The 24,870-nt window shown below is 44.4% G+C and overlaps 1 protein-coding gene across 1 annotated transcript in view; it reads left to right on the forward strand.

The window, feature by feature from the left end:
* The window catches only part of snd1 (staphylococcal nuclease and tudor domain containing 1), a 172,342-nt gene that overhangs the window by 124,269 nt on the left and 23,203 nt on the right, over positions 1-24,870 (forward strand). The window contains exon 18 of the mRNA XM_029248955.1: positions 16,242-16,383. Within this exon, the coding sequence (XP_029104788.1) occupies positions 16,242-16,383 (142 nt within the window). The remainder of the gene's footprint in view (positions 1-16,241; positions 16,384-24,870) is intronic.

The raw sequence follows: 24,870 nt of genomic DNA on the forward strand, positions 1-24,870 counted from the left end.
CTGCTTGTGCTGATCCTGGCTTTTATTTCGGATTGCGAGCGTGGAGAGGCAACGCATTTTCTCATAAGGCCTGAATAACGGCCTTTGGATGTTAGCGAGGGACTAATAAAAGGTTGTGTACCGACGTGGGCCACCTTTAGAGTGTGTGTATAAAATTATGTAATCTGCCACATGTGCAGAATTGTTGTTGTCGTGAGCCTTGGGCACTTGTGTTTTGAAGCATTCATTTTCTACTCATGACTGTGCAGCGAAGGAGGACTGCTAAATATCTGCAGGGTAGCCAGCATTCCTACACACACACACACAAAATAGTGGATAGAGCAGCTGCCTTCGGATTTGGAGGTCGCCGGCTCCGATCTCACCTACTGCTGCAGTACCCTTGAGCAAGGTACTTACCCTAAATTGCTCCAGTAAAATTACCCAACTGTAAAAATGGGTAAATAGTTCCAGGTAGCTTTACATTGCAAGTTGCTTTGGAGAAAGGCATCACCTAAATGTTTGTGTGTGTGTGTGTGTGTGTTACAAATTACACTGCTGCTCACACCAAGCATAATGCCAAAAACCGTGTGTAACCCCGACACCGCACACTGGCCTGAGCTCCTATCTGCATCTACAATAACATGGCGTTGGACATGTTTTGGAGCATGGATGCAAAAGATTTGATGTGTGTCATAGGAAGAACAGTAGGTCCACCAGTGCCTCTGCTCCCTTGGAAGCTTCACTAGGCCTTCACTGAGACCCATTGGGACTTCTTCGGAAGTACTGAGAGCCCAGCGGGCCACTGGCCCTCGTTCCGTTCCGTTCTGTCCTCTGCGCACTCACACGCACTCTCTTTTGACTTTCGACGGTGGGGGGGGGGGCTTGTTGTTGTGGTTCCCGTCTAGATGAAACATAATTTTAAAACAGGCCTTGGAGGCGTTTCTTGAACATTGTGACACAGTAAGTTACCAGGTAAAGAAGTTCTTTCGCGGTGTAAACAAGGAATGTTTGTTCCTGTAGATCTCTCTGCTCATAATTGTATTTGTCATTCTCTTGATTACCATTAATTTAAAGGAGGAAAACGGGTGATACATTTTGAGCCACAGCAGGTTTACCAATTTTTTCACTAAACATGCAAAATTTCGGTCATATTTTTTAAATGCAAAGAAAATCATATTCTAATCCAAGTCCAGAATATCAGGACTGCTCTGGACACCTTCAAATCCCAGCTTCATGCAATCAGACTATTTCTTTTCACTCCCCTTCCACTCATCATTTATGGTGCTCCCCCCCCCCCCCCCTTCTCTCTCTCTCTCCAGGCTTTGGGTTCAGACATAGATTCAAATCTGGCCCGGTCTGTGTGGAATTTGCACGTTCCCATTGTGTTTGTGTTCTGGTTTCCTCCCACAGCGTTTTTTTGGTTGGTGATGAAGCTCGCTTCTATATTTATTGGGGTACAGAGTGTAAAGGGTTTGCCAAAGGGTTTACTATTTGTTTGTTTGCTGCAGACCTCACACAGTGAACACTTGTGTTTTTTTTCTTCTTCTTCTAAACATCCCAACTGTTCCCATTTAAAATGGGCCATTAAACGGCTAAGATTCTAACTACACGCTTCTCGCGCTTCATGAATTTCCACCAGAAGACGCTATGAAATGTGGGCTTCTCGGCGATGGAGAACACCTGCGCGCCATTTGTCATGTGGGTTTGCATCTCAGCAAGCGGCCCGCTTCCTCCCGCGCTCTCCACCATGCCATCATAGCACGCCAGCGCTCTGCCTTTTGGGGAGGGGGGGTCTTTGGGACACTAATGTACACTTGTCCATTTATCATGTATCTCCAAAGCAGCTTACAGTATTAAGCCACTTAGAAGTATTGACCCATTTTTAAAGTAAGTCAATTGAATCTGGGTCCTTTGGGCACAAGACAGCATTTCTAACTGCCGCACCCCCTACTGCCTCTTATTATTTCTGACAGCACACACGTATTGTGTGATGGCCCATGTTTGTTTGAGCTTTCGTCCTGCCATTTCTTTGTTGTTCGAAAGACAGTTTCATGAGGAACCTCACAGTTTTACTGCTAAACAGGTAAAGGTCAAAGAAGGTCTATGTGTGAAATCCAGGGACCTTTTTTTTGTAAGGGAAAGGAGTAGGAAGGAAGAGTGCACATGACACATTTGCAAATCCTTATTTCCTGCAAAAGTCACTTTAGCCTGGGTACATGGTGCAGGCGCAAATTTACTTGTCACATTTAGATGATTGTGTCTGGAGAGGCTGGAGGTGTCGTCTATTTTGTTTCTGTCTTATTTCGGTGAGTATTACAGGCTGTAGTCCTACAGGATATATGAGATGTGTTGCTTGCTATTGAGTCGAGCTTCTGGGCCTCTGACTTGGTACAGCAGGTGTGAGATTGCAGGTGACATATGAAGCATTCTGCACCAGGTCACCATGCACTTTTTTTTTTTTTTTTTTTTTTTTTTTTACTGTTTGCGCCCCAGTACTTCATTGGAGTTCATCTGCATTTGCTGTCATCCATCCACCCAGTTGTCCATCATCCTCATCCTGCCTGTAAATGTGGTAATCGGGGTGCCATCATAGGCTGAGTAACATGTCATTAGTAGCTTTCATTGTAATGTAGGATGTTTAACTTTGCTGTGTTCTCAGTTTACGAACAAAATGGGATTAGAAGTTGTTCATAACTTTATTTGCTCATAAATTCACCTGCAACATAAGTCGGTGAAAGCTTAATAATGCAGATGTTCCTCGTAAGTTTATTCATGGTTTAGGGTCTCTGGAAACAAATGTAGGGTGTAAAGCAGGGAACACGGTAGACAGGATGCCAGGCTTTTGCAGGATATCCATTTTATTTATAGCATTTCACTTTGCTAACTTGAAGCAACATGTGCAGCATGCTTTATTATTTATACAATCAATAGGGGTGTTTGATGGGCCATGATTTAATTGCTGGACAGGTTCTGCAAAAGTCTGAGATGTAGCTATAATAAGTGTTCTAAGACTTTTTTATTGATTTCAGGCCACATTGAAATTAAAGTCTAAAATGGCTGTAAATAATGTTCTCTACAAATTTCTGTTTAATCCCTGTTCTTGACTGATTTATCCCATAAACATATGCGGCATTCATCTCGTTTTAGATCACTGTTACTCAGGAACACCAGACACAAGATGTAAACACCATGGAAGTGAGCTGAATTAATTTGCTCTGCCAATTCTGCTGTTTGGGTGCTCGTTACTACAATCTAATGGCAGGATACAGAAACGTTGCACTTCATTGCCATGACCAGGCTCTCCTAAGAATTATCTCGTAAGGATAACTCCCCCCAACTTAGCCGACGGGAGCCACGCTAACCTTAACTCTGCGGTCCAACCCTCAGTGGTGACATTTGTCTGATATGAATTCCCTCTGCCCCCGCTCTTCAAGTGTTATTTCTTAAAAGGCCGTCGAACATTAGTACCTCGGTGAGCATGAGCACAGAGAACTGGAGGGTAATTCTTAAAGTGAAATCCATCCACCAGCGTGTGGTCGCTACTCATTTTGCCAGGGCAGCAGTTTTTGTTTTAAAGCGTGGATGCATTGTATTTACGTTTGTTGACCGTTCTTTTTTGCGTTTGCTGATCCCTGCACAAAAGCAGCGTGCATTCCTCTTAAGAAGTGGTGCGGCCCTGAGATCCAGGGATCCGAGTGCGCCGCCATCTGACAGTGCCATCAATCCACTTGATCGCCTGCTCTCAGAGGGATGTTAATATGACGCTATTCTTAGCTAGGCAGGCAGTTGCAAGCGTTGAGGCATTGAGTCTGGCCAGGCTGAATGGTACAGCAAAAGAAAGGCTAAATTAATATGAATGCTTTGCCTTCAAAACAATGCAGCCTGAACACCCAGGTGCATTTACGTTTATTAATTTATTCATTTGTGTGTATTTCCAGCAAGGAATGCTCATAGCTACATTAAAGATGAATCAGATTTGATAATCAGTATTTCATCTATACTACACCTCTTGTCTGTGTCGGTACAGTGGGTGGCGTAGTGGTTAGAGCTGCTCCCGCCTCCTGCAGTACCCTTGATCAAGGTATTTACTCGAATTGACACGGTAAAAATTACTCGGCTCTGTAATTGGGTAAAATACTTGTAAGTACCTTAACATTATAAGTCGCTTTGGAGCAATAAATATAAATGTAATAGTTGATGCTACATGTCCAGAGTGAGAAGTGACATTACTGCACCGTGACTGAGGTCTTGGTGTAGAAGGTCTTGGGGTGGAGCTAACTTTGGCGAAGGAACATCTTTTTTTATTTTTTTTTTTTTTTTTTTGCAGTTTGTGTGGCAGCCCGTTGCTTTGAGACTTGTGGTGTGCAGTTACCTTACATCTTCAGCCTATCCATCAAGGGAAGCTTTAGCATTTTTAAAAGCCATCAGTCTCTGACACCCAGCAGCCCTGGCAGACCTGTCGCTTTTATGTTTGCCTGTGAATTTCAGCGTTTCTTTGCTGGTACTGTTAAGGTGAGGGGTGGGAGGCAAAGGTCACAGCAGCCAAGATGTTCCCTAACGGGGATCTGTCATGTTACATTTCCAAGGTTGTCGTCCTGCAACTTCAAGTGGTTGCCTGTTTTGAACGGAGACACCTTTGTTTGAGTAGCCAATCAACATGCAGCACTCAGATTTCAGCCAGTTGGAATGCACTGATCTTCATGGAGTAGTGGATCGTGGGCCATCGAACATGTGCTTTTTCTTTGAGGTTGCAGCTCCGCTTGTGTAAATGACAGCAGCCTGACCCTCACAACCTTCGTCCATTCTTTATTTTTCAGGGACAGCTTTTAAGTCTCTGAAATGACAGCCCGTCCATTAGCCCATCACCAGCCGGGAGTCGAAAGTGACTCGGTACTGCACTGCGCCAGCGTTTTTCTTCCTTCGTCTCGTTTTCAGACTCTGAAGTCAGCTCCTTTTGCCTAAAGGAAATGTGCTTACATAAACATACACACAGTACAGTGGCTCCTCAATTTGTGAACACAGCTAGGCTCGGAAGTCTGTTCTTAACGCCTTTTGTTCATAACTGTCATTTCTACCACTAAATCAAAATCATTACAAGCTGAAAATTTCACTATACAGCAACCCCCTTATCCGCGGGTTTGCTTTCTGCCGTTTTAGGTACCTGCGGTCAACTGTGGTCTGAAAATAGTAAATGGAAAATTCCAAAAATAAACAATGCATAAGTTTTAAATTGCACGCCGTTCTGAGTAGCATCATGAAATCCCCCACCAGGGATGTGAATCATCCCTTTGTCCAACGTATCCACACTGTATACGCTATCTGCCCGTTAGTCACTTAGTAGCCATCTCGGTTATCAGATTTGCTGTCGCGGTATCGCAGTGTTTGTATTCAAGTAACACTTTTTTTTTTTTTTTTTTTTTTTTAAATTGAATAAATGTTATTTCAAAAAATCAGTACTTTAGAGGACCTGGGCATTGGTCCTTAGTTTTCTTTCTTCTTTTGTATAAAAAAAAAAAAAAAGCATAGTATATATAGGGTTCGGTGCCATCCCCGGTTTCAGGCATCCGCTGGGGGTCTTGGAACATATCCCCAATGGATAAGGGGCAACTACTGTACTTATTAAGAGGAAAGGTTATGTTAAATGCCCAGTGAGCTATAATAAATGACAAAAATACTGAAACACTTCTGTCCATCCTTTATCGAAAACCACTTGTCCATCACAGGGCTCCAGCGATCTGCTGTTCCCAGAAACAGTGCAAAAGAGTATACGCCAAAGACTTGACCGTTGTGTGTGTGACATCGGAGTGTAACACTTTTATTATTTTTAATTAACATCAAGCATAGTGGCTAAAATTGCAGAAAATAAAAGTGTCATCTCTACAACCTCCCATTCAGTGCTGCTGACCTCATATAAAACAAGTCAAATGTTGGTTAGCTCAGCTTCATCATGTACACAATAAAACGGAAGTCGTGCACTTTATTTACGGGTAAGCTTATGTAAATGTGTGCGATATGGTATAAGAAATAAATATGCTATTTGCTTTAACATTTTCATTAGCTTTGTACAACTTTGAGCTGTAAAGTGAATTGAATGAAGGCGGTCCCACACTCCATCTGTTTATTGTCTGTGTGTTTTGCTGCCAACTAACGGTCAGATGCTGAAAAGCAGGTTATTTTGGCTCTGGGAGGTTTTTTAGAAAACAAAACAGCAAAGAGTTGCAGTTTGAAAGAATAAGTGAGCTGGGAGATGTTTGTTTCTGGGGAAAATTTGTAGCTGGAATGTTCGTGACCCAAGAAACCAGAGGGCTCCTCCTCATCCCATTGTGCTTCCTTTTAAACCGGGTCTTTGTGCTACTCTTTGCATCACTCACTAAAACAGGGTCTGCTTTTGCTTTTTGGGCACGATGCCCACTCCATTGTTAATGAATGAGATGGGAACAATGCCCTCGGCCAGCCACGATCCACGCCTGCAGCGCTAGCACCCGTCCGTGCCGTGAGCGCTTTCCGCCTCGCTTCCCCCGTCGCGTTCTACAAACTGCAGCTCTCACACAAGCAAACTGTGTTTTTATCCAGGAGCTCCGTACGTTCACATGGCACGACACCACAGCTAGTCCTCGTAAGGTCAGCCTCTTCAAGGAAATCCATATACAGGATACAGCTTCAAGATTTTCATTTTTCTTATTGAAATGCTTAGCTGGCACCTTTATGTGGTGCATCTTAGAGGCTTTACCCATGTACACATTTGGGTATTATACTGCAGCAATTCGAGGTAAGTACCTTGCTCAAGGGTACTACAGTCGCCGGTGAAGTGCGACTTAAAAAGGCAGCCTTCACATAAGTGTGTATCCTTAACCGCTGCACTGCCTGCTGCCCAACACACTCAGTGGCTAGTTTGCTTTCTCCACGGTCAACTGAAATCAGAAGATGAAAATTGTATTTAGTCACTGTGACTTTTTTCAGTTTCATTTTGTATTTTCTACCTATAAATATAACTGACATTTTATGTTTGAACAAGCATTATTTACAAAAATTCATTTAAATGACACTTCTCAAAAGCAACTTACAATGTTTACAGTGATGTACCCTTTTATGCAGCTGGGTAATTTTTACTGTACCAGCTCAGGGTCAGTACCTAGATGAAAGGTACTACAACTGGAGGTGGGATTCAAACCCTGGTTTGTTTGTCTGTTTGTTCTAACTGCTTTGCATCACTTCCACAAAGGCAATGACAGTCATTACGTAACTGTGGGAAGGTCACTCGAAAGTTCCCTTGCGCCGGAAGCTCTGCCTAGCCCACGTGGTTCAGGAATGTCCCTGGTGGGAATCGTGGGAGCTGCCCTGTACCCTGCTGCTCTGCATGCAGAAAACACACTCCCATTAAATATTGAATTGGTGTTTTCCTCTAACTCTGCGCATATTAAATATTGACTGCTAAGTGCATGTTTCTCTGTGTCCCCCTATGGGGGGGAATGGCTGCACAAAATCCAGAGTATGTGTTTGTGTGTGTGTGAGAGAGCGAGCGAGCACTAATGGAGGCCGTGCTGTGTGTTCTCTCTGCAGTTCTACCAGCGGCAGGCGCTCTCATTTGCCAACCAGTAAGCAGCGTGTCGGTGGTTCACATTCTCTCGCAGGGTTTGTGGGGGATGGAGAGGGTGATAATGGTATAACCTTGGAAATGCCCAAATGGTTTCTTTGGCTTTCGGGCCACCACCAAGTTTTGGCCCCTTGTCTCTTTCACACACAGTGTTTAATAGTACCGATATTCCTGATGCTTGACTTCCACTTTGTCTGAATCAGTTCATTTTTGAGTTTTTTTAATTTATTTAGTTTTTTGCTTTTCTCCAAAGCGACTTACAGCTTACACTGATTTACCCTTTTAAACTGCTGGATTTAATGGGAATTTTAAACAAAAATTCAGCCATATTTTCTTGTTCAGCAGTGTGTTTTGCACACACTCTAAAGCTTGCAAATGTGTCCAGAATAAATGTATAATTTAAAATATTGAAGTATTGCTTAACTATTAATTAATTGTATGCTGTATGTACTGGAGGCTATCTGGCCCTTCCGTGTGGTGTCCGGTTTCTTCTCTCCGATGGTCCAAGGACACGTTAGTGCCATTCAGTCTATCGCAGTGTGTTCTTTTAGCTTGTCCTCCCCCCAAAGAGACATTCTGAAGGTCAGACTGATGTGTGTGACTGAGGCCCGAGTGTGTACCAGCAAAGGAAGCGCCGTCCAGGGGAGCGTGTGGGCAGGCCGGGGATGAGGGGGGCAAGAGTCGCCGTGCGGAACATCTGTCGGACGTGGCATGAGGCTAAAGAGCGCCTTCGACCAGAACTCCACAGAAAATTCCCAGCTGCCCACGCGAATCCCGCCTGCCACCTGCACAATTTGAATGTATAATTAATTTTTTAAGTAGTCATCCCACCCGAATGTTAATTGGCCCCTCTCATGCTCCATGCATATTCAGGGGAAATAATTTTGCCCTCCTGTCGTCGTGTCTTCCAGGGCTGCTTGGGCGATGGAGGTGGATAAGAAAGGGCGTTTGCGCCGCCCTGCTGCCCATGCAGAGTCGTGCATTTGACATCCACGGGCAGCCCCTGCTTGCTCGTCATCAGCCATATTTGGGGTAAATCAACTCTGTGGCCCCGCGGGAGGTTGTCCCAGCATGCACAGGCACGGATGCCGACCAAGTCGTAATGAAAGTCGACTTTGTTGCGCTGCGCTAGCTTCGGCCTCCCGCTATCAGTGGCCATCTTTAGATGTGCCTTTGGCTCAGTGCTGTCAGCAGAATAATAGCCTGCATCGCGCCGTGGCGTTTCTGTCTCCTAGGAGATACGGCCGAGGTGTCAGGATGGCGAACGCCTTCCCAGCGCTGAGTGTGTATTACGCTTAGAGGCCCTGCGCACTGAGACAAAGGCCATCGTGACGCACTACATAATATAAACAGTAGCATGGATATGGTAGTCATAGAATATGTAAATATTGGCCTCAACGTTGCAAGTGGGCCGACTTTGAAAGTTTGCGTCCAGTCACGCAGGGTGCTTGTGTCAAATGGCGTTCAGCTGCAGCCCTGAGTCGTGTGAAAAAAGAGCTTGTTTCAAGCCTGCTGCGTTACTGTGCTTCTTAATTATTTTACCCTGCTGTTGAATTCATCTGGTATGCAAGCGTGATGGAATTCGTTGCCTTCATGTTCAAGCACGCGCGGAAGTGGCCTTGGGATGGCGAGATGAGAAGAGTGTCGTTTCGCACCTCTGGCTGGAGGTGTGCAGTTTGCATGTCGATGGCCACAAGGCATCACGGCATAAGGTAGAGCTAAGGTACATCCGCCTTTGGATCCCAAGGACCCAGGTTCGAATCCCACCTCCCGCTGTTGTAGCCTTGAGCAAGGTACTCACACAGAATTGGTGCAGTACATAAAAATACCCAGCTGTATCCATGGGTAACGCATTGTAAGCAGTTTGACAGCGTGTAACTTTGGAGAAGTTAACAGTATTTGAATAAATGGTAACGTAGTAGTACTTGATGGTATCCAGGTGCTCATGAACCATCACGCACTATCAGGTCAACAAGCAGCATCATACTTCTGAGTTGCTGTGACCAAACTGCTGGGTCACATTAAGGTTACTCTGTGTTGATAAACCACTGTGGAATAAATTGTAATTATGTTTCCATGTAGGACTACATTGATATATTCACATCACATACTATGGTAATAGCAGGTACTCGCACAGTGTTTGTTACTGATAGTGGTGGCACAGCCACATTGAATGTTAAGTAATGAAAAGGAGTTGGACAGAATTTCTGAGAATGTCTTCATAGTTTTGTCCAGAAAAGGAAGTGATTTAAACAGAATTATTATTCACTGTTTTATTCGGTTTGACATTAAGAATATACAGTATATGCAGTTATTTGTTGCTTACCTTCAGCTTTTACAGTATATGAGTCACCTGTGCGTGGTGTTACTGCATCATTTCAGGGTACATACCTTTGTCAAGGGTGCTACTACAGGAGTGGGATACAAATCAACAGCCTTTCAGCTTACAAGTCTATGTATGTTCATCTGGTGCTCGGCTACTGCCCTTCAGTTGGCAGTAATATTTCGCTGCATCTTTTCATCCGTCCAGCCGTCTTTCAAAAGTGTCCCTGAAAGCACAAATGACTTCCTCTATTATAGAAGCCATTGAATAAAGGATATATTTGTTTTTAAAGGCTCGACAGTGAATGTAATGAAAGCTTAATTGAACCAACAGCACTATTATTAACTGAATACTTACTTACTTCATGAGCAGCATATATAAATAAGCGGGCGTTGCTGGTATGTGTAAAACAAGATGAGGAAGCGCTAATCGGAGTGATGTATGGAGTGACCAGAGTCATTAGTGCTGGTCACAGTGACATCGCCTTTTTTTTTTTTAAATAATAAATTAATTCTGTTTCCAGTTTCACTACAGCTCTCGGTCGTTTTTGTTTTATTGTGTTGTAGTTCTGCATTGTTTGACGCTTGGCTACGCTCCCAGCCATTGAGAGCGCGGCAACAAACCGCTTCACCGGCACACTGCAGTCTTGGTTTGTGTGTGTCACTGCTATTCAAAATGTGCATTATTAGCTGTCGCGTACATTTTACGCACACATTTATTTATTATTCATTTTCGTTGTTCGTTTATTATTTTGTACTTAGTGATCTACCCAGTTATACAGCTGGGTAGTTTTTATGGTATCAGTTCAGGCTAGGTGCATAGATCTCAGTGTTAACTGCAGCATTACCTGCTGCCTCTGTATATACCTCGTGCATATTACACATACAATAAATGATATCATAACTGGGAGATCTTCATAGTTTTTAGCCAGGTGATTGTGCTGTTCCCAGCTCCAGAACTTGGCTTTGGTGTCCACTGGTGGACTGGTTTCATCAACATGTCTGCACAGTAGAACCAAACGGGGTCGGTTTACGGACCTGCCTATCGCTACCTGTGCGTCGCCATGGAAATGGGAGCGTTCAGACCTACCCCAGTACTCTTGTTGCGTCAACGCATCTGTTCTCCACCTTGTTTAGTACACTTCACCAGTATTTTAGAGACATAAGACTGTCATGGGGCACTTGTATCACTGCGTGGGCATTTACAGAACAAATATGGAAGGTGTGTGTACAGAATGAAATGCACATAATTGATGAGCTTTAATTGCATAAATACCATACCAAAAATGTTGTGCCAAATATGTATGAATGTGTTGTGTGACACTTAGGAGTCTTACATTACATTTTCGTTACTTCATTTAGCAAGACGATTTTCTCCAAAGCGACTTCCAATGAACTCTACGTAGTGTTATCAGCCCACTCCTCATTCACCAGGGTGACTTCCACTGCTAGATACGCTACTTACAATGAGTCACTCATCCATACATCAGTGAAACACACTCTGTCACTCACACACTATGAGTGAATGGTCACCAACCCACCTAAACAGCATGCCTTTGAACTGTAGGAGGAAACCCACCCAGACTGAGCGGGGGTTGAACCCATGTCCTCTTGCACCACCTAGGTGCTGCGAGACGCAGCACTACTCAGTGTGTCACCGTGCCACCCCCCGTGAGTCTTGTAGTGCTTATAGGCCTTAATGTTGGATTCCCCATTTGGTTCAGTGATGAACAACTGAACGTGCCTTTTGGTGTTCCCGTGTTCGACGGGTCCAAAATCGAACGTGCCTGGGTAGTCTGTTTTGGCTCCAAAGGAGTAGAATGAGCGCTCTCTGCCCCTGAGAGCTGCTGAATCCCTTCCGGCATTCAATAACTGCCTCAAAGCTCACCTCTTTCAGACCATCTTTGTCCTGACCTCGGAACACGAGTCTGGAGCTCTTCAGAGGGCGTCTCCAGGCACGTCGACCCCTGCAGATGCTCTTGCCCTGTGCAGTGGAGTCAACATGGTCTTTGCTAGGTAGTCAACCCAGACCTAAACTGTCTCCTCATCTCTGGGTATCAGTCTATCCCACTTACTTCCAGCCTCTTTCTCTGCCATACAGGGGTCCAGTTAGCTCATTGCCGCAGGGGGCAGCGATCCAAGCGGTGCCACTATGACTAATGGTGCTTTGACATTGGACCAGATAATAAATGTGGAGGAAAAATATAAGTCAAGTGTTCGTTTCCCAGCTCATTTCTTTATCAAAGGTTCCTCTTGGAGGGAGTTTTGTTCCCAGGATGGATTCAATTTGCATCTTTTATCAGGTTCCTGTGGTATCTCCTCTCCTAATGCCTGTTGCGGCAGGCTCCCCCAGGACGCTGTGATGTAACATCAGGCTCGTACACGAAAGTAGCTCGCTCAGCCACGGCGCCCAAAGTTCAGACTCGCCCTAGATGACACCAATCCCTGCCGCTGTTTTTACAGCCATCGAGTTGCATGCATCACTTGGATCTTGTAGGGTGTAATTGCGAAGCTCATGCCAAGTGCTTTCCTTCTGGAAGATCTTGTTTTTCCCCTCTGCGGTTTGCCATTTTTAGCTGCATCTCCCTTTTTTTTTGGTGTGCTTCCTTTTTTCTTTTTTATTGTAGGTATGAAAAGGCTTTTACCCATTAATGATTATTCATGTTTTTTGAGCTGTCCTGATGCCAGAAGATGAAAGCACACTCTTCTTCTAAAACAATACCAGCTGGACAGATGCAGCACCATATTTGCTGTGCACATCTCTCCATCTGTGGATGCGTACAGTTTCGTTTGCCTTCATTTTTACGGGTTAAGCTGGCAGTCTCCGGTCCGGCCAAGCTATTAGTCGGTTTTGTTCGGTTGACTCCTTTCGGTCCCCCGCCTTTTTGCTGCTTGGTACGTCTAGGAAGCATCATCGCTGCACGGAGGCCAGGAGCCCCGAGTTGGTTCAGCTTCCCAGGCCCTGTATTGGAATTGACGCGCTGTCACATATGATCAGCGTTCGGGAGAGTGCCTGACATCTTCTTCGTACAGGGGGCCTCCTGCGCCCGCGAGTTTGGGAGCTCCCGGGATTTATGAATGTAGGGCCCGTGCCACGGTCATTCTGGGGGACGCTCAGCTCCCGGGCCGCTGAGTCGGCCACCATACAAACGCTAAAAATAGCTGCTCGTTCCTGCAGTTGGGTCAATACTGTCTTTATTGTTTGGGAGCAACTGCTGTCCTTGACAAACTTGGTAGCAACCAAACACGTTCTGAAGCCAAGTCAGATCAACATGTTTACTATGCCGAAGCCACGATACCCTCCCTCTCCACAAGAGATTGCTCGAGCCGGGCTCTTCAGAATGATTCTTTGACACATAGCCTCACAGGGGAAGTGAAGATGCTACACATTCTTCATGGGAAGTTGGTTTGTTTGACTATCGGAGTTCCTGGAACAGCAACTGTGACTGTACCTCATATTGATTTCTCAGGTTAAATAACTTTGCCTCCATTGATTTAAAGAGGGAACCTGAACACCAGATGCTTGCTTTGTGCTCTGCTCATTCACCAGCTGCTGGAATGTTGTTCTACACATTTGGACTTCTGTCCATCTGAAAATGGAGTGACAGCTGCTTAAGCACACTTCAGTTCCCATCCAGTGGGGGGTTTTTGGCTCTTTCTGGTTTCTCACCAAATCACAGGACACTCCAACAAGGCACGAGTAGCTGCATGCAGAGCAGATGGGAAATACGGAGGTGACTTTGACAGATACTGTGTTGCAAGTTTGTGGGGCTGTTAGGAGATAAGTGGGCGTAAACAAGATGAGTTTTGAGAGCCTTTTTGAAAGTTGAAAGGGATTCAGCAACTCTGAGGGGCAGTGGAAGCTCATTCCACCACATCGGAGCCCATTCATCGGCACTTGAGTTAAGAATTGATAGATAAGGTCTGTAATGAAAGAAGTATTGTTTGGTCAAGAAGTTAAGATGTGTGTGTACATGCAGTTGTGAATACATGAAGTATCACTTGACTTGATTTTAATATTGCTCGGGAATGGTGGAAGTAGAATATTTTATACCCCGAATTTAAAAACATAATAATTGAAAACAATGTTCAACAGGCCGGTGTGAGCTGTGTACAAACCCTTTATCTTGTACTGCGATAAGAGTGGATTGCACAGAGCTATGAAAACATTGTGCAGCATGTATACCTAACAAATGAATTCCCTAGTTAATCCAAAGTTGGTATCGCAGGATGTCAGCACACAGTCTGTGACCACCACGGTAAAGGTTCAATTACGCTCTCCCAGACAGAGCCCTTATTAAAATCAGTAGCTGTCAAAAACAATCTTTTTCGAGATTGTATGAAATGTTTTTTTTTTTTTTTTTCCTTTTTTTCTCCTTAAGGCTTGTTCGGGGTTCTACATTTTTGATGTCCACATTTTAGATAATGTGAGGATGCTGTTGCAGCCTTCCTTCCTAATGAGTTCCTGTAATGGTGGTTTTGTGAAATGAGGACAAGTCCTACTCCAGCAGCCCCCACATGCATGCATGCTGACGTGAAACAAAGGGATGGTTGATCCCACAAAGGTCACGCTCTTCAGGTGTGCTTCTCCCTTCCTCTTCCTCACGTCACGGTCCTCCTGGCCACCCAAAAGGGAGTGTGCGTTAAGAGCGCTTGGCCACACAGCCTTCGATACCGACAGACTCCGAGATAATTAATGTTGACACGGTAATCTCGTCCCTATTAATTGGGCCTGCAGCTTTGATGAAAAGCTTCAGTGGCCCTGGGCTGAATTGGACTCTTGGTGTTTGTTTTGTGAGATTAATGAATTACAGTGGGCACTGCTAAGAAATTTAGCAAAGCGTGTGTTTTTAGGCTTTAACCTTGGTATGGTTTTGAATCACTTCTCACGTTGGTGCTTTGTTTTGCGAACAATTTTATCTTGAGTCACGTAGGTGGTCATGGTGGCAGAAGTGTGACCCCATTCAGTGCCTCTACAATGGGCATTGATTTCTCCCTCTATGTTTCCCAGATAAGTTGAGCAAAAGATTGAATGAAACCAAATAGTTTCCATTTATATGTCGTGGCTCCGTGTGCAGATTTAATCTTCCACCGTATTTTCCTGGGCGTGAATAGCCAACTTTACATTGTGTGAATAAAATTTTTTTTAGCGTTCCTTCCCATCAGCAAATGTCCTGTGTCAACAAACAGAATTTGATGTGCAGCTGCTTGTCTGCTACCCTCTGTAGACAAACAGGTGGTCCTAAACTTAGGATGGAGTAATATAAACTTGGAACATAATTATATGTTCATGATTCACTGTTTTCACTTTAATTTCTGTGTTGTCTTTTGCTTTTTTCCTTGCACCAAAACAGCGGGACGCTCACGTTTTCTATTGCTAGCCATTGTGCCAAAAGTAACTTGAGTGGAATCAGAAGCAAATGTTCTGTAAATGAAGTAACGTTTATGTAAGTAAAACAGTCACTGATACACACACTGACTGATTGAACAAAAAATATGGGTGTGTTTCGGCAGCATGGCTAGTCGATGTTACCGTACGTCAGGTTGAGCGGCCCTCCTTACACATTTCAAGCAAACGTCGGGACTGGAAAATTAATATAGTTGATGAGATGGCGGCCCGATGTCTAGATCATCATAAGTCGAGGACCTCCTGTAACTGGCTGCTATTAAGAAGAATACAGGTGGACTCATGAGTGCCGGAGTGCGTGAAAAGTGTGTCCTCTGCGGAAGGTGTGTTTGACAGAGTACTTGCTCTACATACGAAGCCTATGCACGAAGCTGCTGCCGTTGTGTTCTCTTGGTTGCCGTACTTGAGCTGGAGATGTTGATGAGACCACATTCTCCATGCTCTTTGATTCCAGGCCAGTAATGTAACCATCAGTTTGAAGATCAGTAATGAGCCTTTTTACTGTATTGTTTGATAAAACTTTTTGAAATTGTTATTAGTGTGTGGCAGAATGAGGTGCAACAAGCCCTGGAACATTACCAAGATGGCATATTTAGCACAAAGTAGGATAATAATATTTTAGGTCATGCTGGCCCATTTCTGGAATGTTCCGTTGAGTTTTTGTAATGTTGCGGTTCCTGATTTTTTCGCCTGTTTCTCAAATCTTTGTTCCAACTGCTTCTAATTGGATCATAAAGGGATCAGCTCCTTCTCTCTCCTGTTCATCAAAATAGTTGAGCACTCACCACGTCCTCCATTGAAAATACTTGCCATTTGATCATTGAGAAATAATTTAATAGCAGCCGGTTATTGGTTGGGGGGGGCGGGGGATTAGTGGGTATGGCCTGTCCCTGAATCCTGCCCCCTTTATTGATTTCTGCTGCTGTTGTGCTGTGACAGATCTGGGCCAACTATGAAGAGAAGCCCACGGAGGAGGTGGTCCAGGTGAGCGAGCAGAAGGAGCGGGTGGCCAACTACAGGCCCATGTGCGTGACAGAAATCACAGACGGCCTCCGCTTCTACACCCAGGACGTTGAGACTGGTGAGTGATTCAGTAATTCCATTCTCTTTTCTACACTTTACTCAAAAAATAGGCCATAAGCTTAGATAAAGCGCAGTTTTTTTTTAATTCATGACCTCCTTGTGCGAGTCTCGTCCTAGTGAAATATTGTTTGTGATGAATCTGAGAGTGACAGCATAAATACAGATTATAGGTAGCTTTTGATTAGAGTGTGCTTTGTAATCGCTCATCTGTTACGGCTATTTAGAGGGAGTTACATGACCGTAGAGCAAACTGCAGTACGTTAAGTGCAAACAACAGTGTACATCAGTGAAACAGCACTGGCAGCGCATTCATTGATCGCACGGTGAATTTAATTAGCACCAGCATCACGTGTATGTGATCTGAGTTCCATAGCACTTTAGCGGGACATGACGTGCTGCACTTGTGCATTGGGACCATCCTTTTGGGGAAACCCAGATTCCAAGAAATTGCAACCAGCCTATCACTAAAGACTTTATGAAGCCTTGAATTAGGAAGACGTAGACAAATTATGTAAGAACTGCAGTCGTCCTTAACTGCTCCACCCTGGGGACTTATGTGGAGGGTGAACATGTGCGCGCTGAGAGCCCTCGGCCTGTCCCTGGAGGACATATAGAGCTTGTTTGGGCACTGGGAAGCAGTAGCAACCTGACTTGTCCTCGCAGCAATGAAAATATGAGCGCTGCAGGCTGCCCCTCCATCTCCCGTTGCGTTGTGGGATAGGACCAGCGTATAGCTCGCCTTGTGCCGCACTGTAAAATTTTTTTCGGTCTCAGTGCATTTTTGTGTTATCCAATATCCATGCAAATGAGGAGTCTTGTTTGTTTGTTTTTTTTGTGCAAAATTGCTCAGATAAATCTTGAGTTTTGACACCGCAGCAGCCTGCTGTGCTGGGTTCAGCTTGAGAACAGCAGTTCCACACAGGACCCCGTGCACCCGCTGGGTGTCGGTGCACGGAGACGTAAGATGGAGGTGGCGTCACTGCCGGCCGGCCTTCGTGACGGGCAGGACTGGCCACTCAGCCGTGTAATTGCTTGTAGCCAAAAAAGTTGGGGGGGGAGAAGAGATATATTTCGAGCTCATCCAGATCTTTGTCTGCCATGTTGCGGTTTAAGAAGAGCGCATTTATTTTCATATATTATTTTGATGTTGAATTTCAACTTTCACGTTATGCCTTTAGTAGCCTTGCCCTTCGGTGACCTCCACAACCAGTGTCCCATTTCCACTATGCAAAGCGACAAAGATGATGGTTTCTTAATATTTTACTATGCTGTTATAATTAATGATGTGGAGGGGGGATTCAGCACAGAATATGAAGTAGAATTTGAAAGGAAACGAGCAAATTAGCTGCATTTTGTTTTCTCCTTGTGTACGGTTGATGGGGTTTTATAACTCGGTCACCCATGTAATGGTGTCTTTTAGCCACATTAATGGCCCAGCATGTGAAATATACATGCTCATGAATGGCATAAATATCACGACGCCCCAAGGCTCTCATTCACTCCAAATCCTATTTCTCTGCAAACTTTTAATATACAAGAAATTGTTGGAGCTAATTGTGGTGTGTGGCCATACAGTTGTGAATCTGGCACCCCGCAAATTATTGCAGAGCTAATTACGCGATAAATAATTTCCACCCTAATTTGCCAGAGAAATTTTCACGCGTATTCTGTAACAGAAAGGCTCTGCAGTGATTTGTTGGCAGTACAAGTTCATCTCCAGGTTTTTAGGCACTTTGTCCAAAGCAAATTGTCACTATGCTTATGACTTTTTGAGACGCTGACGCCTACCTGCCTTTTGGGGGAATATTCAGCAGAGTATTTGGGGAATTCTGGGAAAGTTTTTGGAAACATGTTTATCTATAAAGTTATAATTTCTGTAAGGATTCCAGTATAAAATGCAGTTTGGGGGAAAAAAAAAAAAATTGTTGAAAGCACCCGTGAAACAATCTGTTGTAACCTTCTGTTTTAACCTTTTCGTTCCTCTTATAAAATCAATTATCGGAATAGTAATACAGCTATCGAAAAATATGTGAAAAAATGGGGGAAAGATTGTGCTCTGCACTCATTGATTTCCCCCCCCCCGAATTAATTTTAAGTTTCTTTTCACTCGTGGTGAAACATGCCACTTCCGGTGTGTGAGTGACCAGCACAACATGTCTTGAGGAACACTGCAGACACTTAACCAGCACCAAATAGTTTCTCGCCTCACTCTGCTCTTTTCAGAAAGCGTTTAGCCGCAGTCCCAGTGCAAATTGAATGGATTTGAACCCAAGTCAGAAAGTACGGCCCAGGTTCTACTTGCTGCACCACCGTGCCACCCTATGATGACTCTTGACCAATGCCAGGTTCTCCGCTAACATTCACGGGCTCCTGTTGTTTCAGCACGAGGTCGGTCCGCTTGTCGCCAGACGAGTGGGGGCTGGGCTTCCATTAACTGCTGCCATCTCTTTGAGTCAAATCTCAATGTGCCGCTGATGATTGCTCTTATTTCTCTTTAGGGATTTCAGGGCTGTAAAATTATCTTCATCCCTCACTTGGTGCTCTCATAATTAATTAATTTGCATTATTACTTTTTTCAGTAACCAGGCTTATATGGCTAAAAGTATGACATTCCCATCAGTTGACACCGCAATTAGCACGGTGACCTTGACCGTGGAAACTGCAGGTGCTTACATTCTCCGCAAGCCATTTAACATTGTGCCGTGTTCAGAGCCCGTCTCTCCTGGGTTTGCAGTCAGCGCAAATGTATAAAGAGGCTGTCAAAAAGCGCTAAAGTGCGGTGCAGTTAATTAGCTTGTGTCATTTCTTCTCCAAAGGGCCAGTTATGTACAAGAACTGCGAGTGGCTTCTGTATGGTATCACACGTTGGAATGAGCACCAAACCAACATCAGCCCCAGTGGTCGTAATCAAAATTCCAGTTCCTTTAGCTGTAGCTATAAACTTGTTGGAATATAACTTAGACGAGAAGGAATCGAGAGGTTATGTGACCAGGGCTCCTTGCCCTGACTTTGAGTCTCAATGACACGGGTACGAACCCTAAAGGAGGTTCATGTCGGTGAATACGTATTACAGTACATGGCTCTAAGCGAGAAGCATTCCTGCCCCCTGGAAAGCAAAGACCTTCAATAATTCAGCTCTTATTCTTATAAATATAGTGATTTTTTTCCTCATCTTAAATAGGCTTTTAATAATAAAATTGCCCTTTCATGTTTCTTCAGAATTGGTTCTAATATATCCCCTAATCATCTTCAATCTCTGCCACCGCAGCTTTGTTCTCAGTCAACCAAGAGGTTGGGGAATAGAGAGAGAGGGAATCACCTGAGCCTTTGTAAAATCCTCTTCGTTCCCTTTCCCCTGCTCTCTCTCCTTGCCCTCTGCCTCTTTATCTTTTTCAGAGGACTTATATCTCCTACGTTCCTTCTGAGTGTTTATTGGTGGGCTACCATTTAACAAAAAGAGCATTAAATATAGTTGTGCGTATCTTTTTATTCACGTCCAAAGAGTTGTGAGGTCAAAAAGTTGGGTACCGCATGCTCTGATCACTGTCTCAACCACGTGATCGCTGTCCCAAACTGTAGGTCCATTGAAATTGTTGGAAGGTGCTAGAAGGGGTAGGGGAGATCTCATTGAGCGCACGTTCGATGTGGCTCGGTACAGTTTAAACCACGTCCTCCTCGAGGGCTCAGCTGGAGGCTGCAGCTTAGTTTTATGTGTAACCCACTTTGCAGGAGATGACATTGCAAAGATGTCTCCATTTATTTTAGGTGTTAATGTAAAAGAGTCTTTCATTTCCTTATATGTAGTTATCACTCAAAGACCTAATTACCATTAGTTTCAGTGTAAAAATTTCTGTGTGTTCCCTTCACATAAAATTATCACCCATTTATACTAGAATATCACCAAATCCCATTAAAATGGACACATTTGCTTGAATAGTTAACATTAGTTATCTTACCATAGAAATGTAGTTTCTCTTCATTAATTACTCCATAATACTTCATGGCTTTATCCAAAGGAGTAAAGCATGACTTCAGCACCAGAATTAGACACCAGTTGTTTTTGTACCATTCATATAAATGTATATATTTGCTTCTTGCTGCGTCTTGCGCTATAGTACTTTGTTTTCAATACATCATTATCCTGTATAATTAGACTCAGTTCATGGAATCTGTAATCCATCCTTAGTCTAAACTTCAATGTGTTATAGTTCAAATCATTGCTAAAAGTAAAGTATAATTTTTCATGTCAGTTCACAAGGGGGCAGACAGGACGCTTCCCCCATTTTCTTCAGTTTTTAATTAGTGAGATTAAATTGCTGGGAGTGTGATGTGTGGCTGGAGTGAAATCGTTGCGCTCTGTGATTGGACTAGTCTGGAAATGAATTCGAGGGGCATCGCCACACTATATATTTAATGGACTCTCCTAGAGCAGAACATAATTAGTTTCTCGGTCAAAAGCCTTACAGATGTGTAACCCTGGCAAGAGTGAAAGTTAGGACAGGTGTGGCTTGGCAGGGGGCACGGCCCCGGCATCTAGTTTCGTGTCCTTCACATGGTGATTTACTGTCTTATTTAAATCCACTAGTCATCACATGCCACATGTTTAAGCTCTGGCTACAGTCAGACTTTTTCCCCGACTGGTCTGGGTGCAGTAACCAAGGGTTTAAACTGTGGGTCTGCAGAGGAGTGACGAGCCCATTGCACCTTTGAAGATCTTGGTACGGAGCAGGATTGAAACCTGGCACTGTGTATTAGTTTGGAGCAGCCCAAGAGCTCTGCAGAAAGGTAATTACACGGTTATGCTGCGAGCAGTTCACTGCCAGCATCCACCGCCCAAGCGTTGTGGTGTCCGGCAAACTCTGCACAGTTGTCTCAGAGGTGCCAGGCAAGAAAGATGGAGCTCATCCAGAAAAGCGCTATTTACTTCTCCTTCCCACCCCACCCTCTCCCTAGGCCAGTGGCGATGCATGGCTCCTGCTCACAAACACAATGTTATCTTGTTTGCTTGTTTATTTAGCTGGCACTTTACTCTAGAGCAACTTAGAGCATTAAGCTACTTCCAGTGATTTATGCCTTCATGCAGAATGATCACAATGTACTGGCACAATTTGATGGAAGTACACAGATTAAGGGTACAACAGCAGGAGGCGGGATTCAGATTTGCAGCCTGCAAGTCCAGAGGCCATAGCTCTTCTTACTGGGCCCCCGCTTCCTTTTCAAAAGGAAATTGCTTACTTGGCTGTTGAATTAGTCAATTGTAACGCAAACCCAACCTGTTTTGCGTGCGCACACACACACATACACACACCAGGCCTGTATACTATATATATCTGCTTGCTCCTTTTTGCACTTCAGTACAGGCCAACAGTTATTACTCGGTGAGATGTGCAGATAATGTTCGCTAATGTAGCTTTTAGAGTGTCCTCATTGAAACGCATCACGGCTTCATCTGCACATCAGTACCAGGAGTGGAGAAACAGGTAATTAGCAGCATAGCCTTTCCTCATCAGCATATCCATATCCCATATCTAACAATGTTAATCCAAGGATGTAACGTACAAGATCATGGATGTTCACTAATTTACTTATCTGTATAATGGCTAGTTGTTCAAGTAATATGACACCAAAATATGTGTTATCATTATTTTTATAAATGAAAACCTGTTAATTTAAGTTGAAAACAGAGCCCCCCCCCCCAATATAACTCTAAGCGGTGAGATTGGCAGCCTCCCCATATTCAGTTTTGTTTGGAGTTTGGCATCCGCACAGACGGGGACAGTGCCATCGTCATCATATTTTAATGACTTCCACTGCTTTCTCTTGCTGCGTCTTGGCCCCTGGTGAACTCTAGCTCATCGGCCATTACTGAGTAAACAAGACCCTCGTGTCACGTTCAGCAGATCACAAGGTAAACAGCTCATCACGTGATGTGCTGAAGTTGTAAAGGTCACGTCGGTGACAAGGATGCCTGGGAGCTTTCTCACAGTAGTGCATCGCTGAATATGGGCGTCCTTCCCCCTTTTTTTGTATTCTAGTGCACAGGATAGACCAATTAAATGCATGTTATTCTCCCTGATGTCTTCTGCCTGGGCTTAGACAAGTAGGTAGGACAGACTGCTTAAGGTTATGCAAACAGTGATTCAGCAGCAGTTTACACTGACATTTATTCATTTCGCTGATGCTTTTTTCCAAAGCGACTTAGATTATTTACCTGTTTATCCAGCTGGGTAGTTTTACAGGAGCGATTTTGGGTAAGTACCTTGCTCAGGGTTATTACAGCTGGAGGGATTCGAACCTGTGGCCTTTGAGCAAAAGGCAGCAGCTCCAACCACTACAATGCCAGCTGCGCCAGTTGAGGACCAACGGTTGTCCGACAGTCCCCCAGTGATGGGAGGGGACAGAAAGTGTTATTGCAGTCCTGTGGGGGCAAACAGCAGTTGTGCATCTGTGGTCTTGAGTTCTGCTCTGAACCTTTGTTGGTTTCCGCCATCAAACACGAGCTGTGAACACCGTGGAAGCGAGCTGAACTGACCCTGTCCTACTCTCTTTGGGTGCCCTATACTGCCGACTCAGAACTTTTTTTGGAAAGGCGGGTGGCTTCCACTTCCCTCCGCACAGAAATATGTGATGAAAGATGAAAATAAAACAGAACTAAAAACATAAAGATGCATGTGACTCGAAAGTGCACAACACAACAGCCCGGTGTGTTTACCTCTCTTTCGGTCTCATTTCTCATTCCTGCAGCATTTCTCAGTTCACCGTCCAATTCTGCTCTGCTGCTAAATGATGTTTGCAGAGGGAGCCGCAGAGCGACAGCTAACTTAGCACTCATCCCAAATGAAAGCAAACTTACAGGCTGTATTCAGTATTAAACCTCATTAAGCTGTTTATATATTTATATTTCTTTGTGGCTTAAGGGAATATCTAAATGCTATTGACAGCTGGGGCACAGAGAGAGGACTGTGCTTGTGTAGTGCTGAAGGTGCCCCATTGCCACCCTCATTAGACAGTGCAGGCGATGGTTTGAGCCCAGATGGGGCTTGGTTTTAATCAGTTTCTCAGTGGGGGGGAGTCAATACACAGCGACATCAACAGCAACCTTTTGGAGGGAACACAGTCTGGGTATATCCAGTGAGAATGACTGCGCCCCCCCGAGGGTACAAAGGCCTGCTTGGGCACCTCTGTGGGAAGCACGCCTTTCTTTTGCTTCATTCTCACCGCGTTCACACTTATAAATACATTGTAGCTTAGCGCTGTATGAAAAAAATGTCACGGTTGAGCGTCAACTTATGAACTTTTTTAACTGGGAATTGTCATCAAAATTAACATGTAACAAGTGCAAGTGCGGCTACATATTGATATGGAAAAATGGGCACTTATTTATTCAGCGGAAGTTTTGCTCCAAAGCAACTCCAGTGTTAAGCTATTTGCAATGATTAACCCATTTATACAGCTGGGTAATTTTTACCGTCAGTTCACAGTGAGTATCTTTCTCAGGGGTGCTGCAGTAGTGGTGTGGATCACACCTGGGCCCTTGCAGCACAAGGTAGCTGCTATAACTGCTACTCCCCCTACTGGCCCTTCACATTTTGAAAGGGAGTGTTTGATAATAGATGTTGCTAATAGATAATCAGCTGTTGCAGTTTGAACACTTTTAATTATAAACCGAAAACTTTGAGGTTCTCACTAGACCGCCGTCTGTGTGCTTGGATACGCATTAAGAGAAATGCGCAGCCTCTTTCAGGCCATAAATGGAGTGTGTTCGAGTGTAGCCGCATGAACATGCGTAATCCCCGCCGCATCCAATGAGAGAAGCCGTTCAGCCGTAATGTAGGAATATTGAAGAAAGCCTTCTTAATGCGCCTTTCATTTGAATGAGAATAAAACCAAATGTACTTAATTTAGGTGTAAGAAGCCCCCCCATTCTGCTCTGTCCCCTATTTTTCGGGATTACCCTTCAATTTTCCGGTCAAGGAGCACCAGGTAGAAGAAAGGCTGTGCAGGTCGTGCAATCCGAACTCGGCACGTACCGGAGACCTTCGCATACCAAGGCCTTTAATTGCACGGCTTTGTTGGATCATATTTTCATAAGATTTGGGAGTCCGTGCAGCAGGTGACGCCTGCTCAGAAAAATGTGTTATTCTCACAGAGAGGTTCTGCAAGTTTTTATGCTGTCGCCATCCCCGGTTTCAGTTCTGCTAGTGCTGCCTGGTGTTGGTTCCATGCTTGGCCAAGGATCCGCAGCTGGAGCCTAAGCAGCACAATGATGTGCAAAATGACATGTGCAAGTCTGCACGCTGCACATGTTTGGCTGTAGCAAATACTATCAAAATATCAGTCAGCCGAGCGGATCAGACTGAGAAGGCCAGATGTTTCTTTGTTTACTTGAAATTGCAAAATGTAGATTTTATAGCATCACTGACTGCTGGGAAAGTGCTGTGCAAGAGAGCAAGAAGGTCCCCAACACCTATCTATGTATGTATCC

The sequence above is a fragment of the Scleropages formosus genome, chromosome 24 (assembly GCF_900964775.1).
Source record: "Scleropages formosus chromosome 24, fSclFor1.1, whole genome shotgun sequence".
Taxonomy (NCBI): domain Eukaryota; kingdom Metazoa; phylum Chordata; class Actinopteri; order Osteoglossiformes; family Osteoglossidae; genus Scleropages; species Scleropages formosus.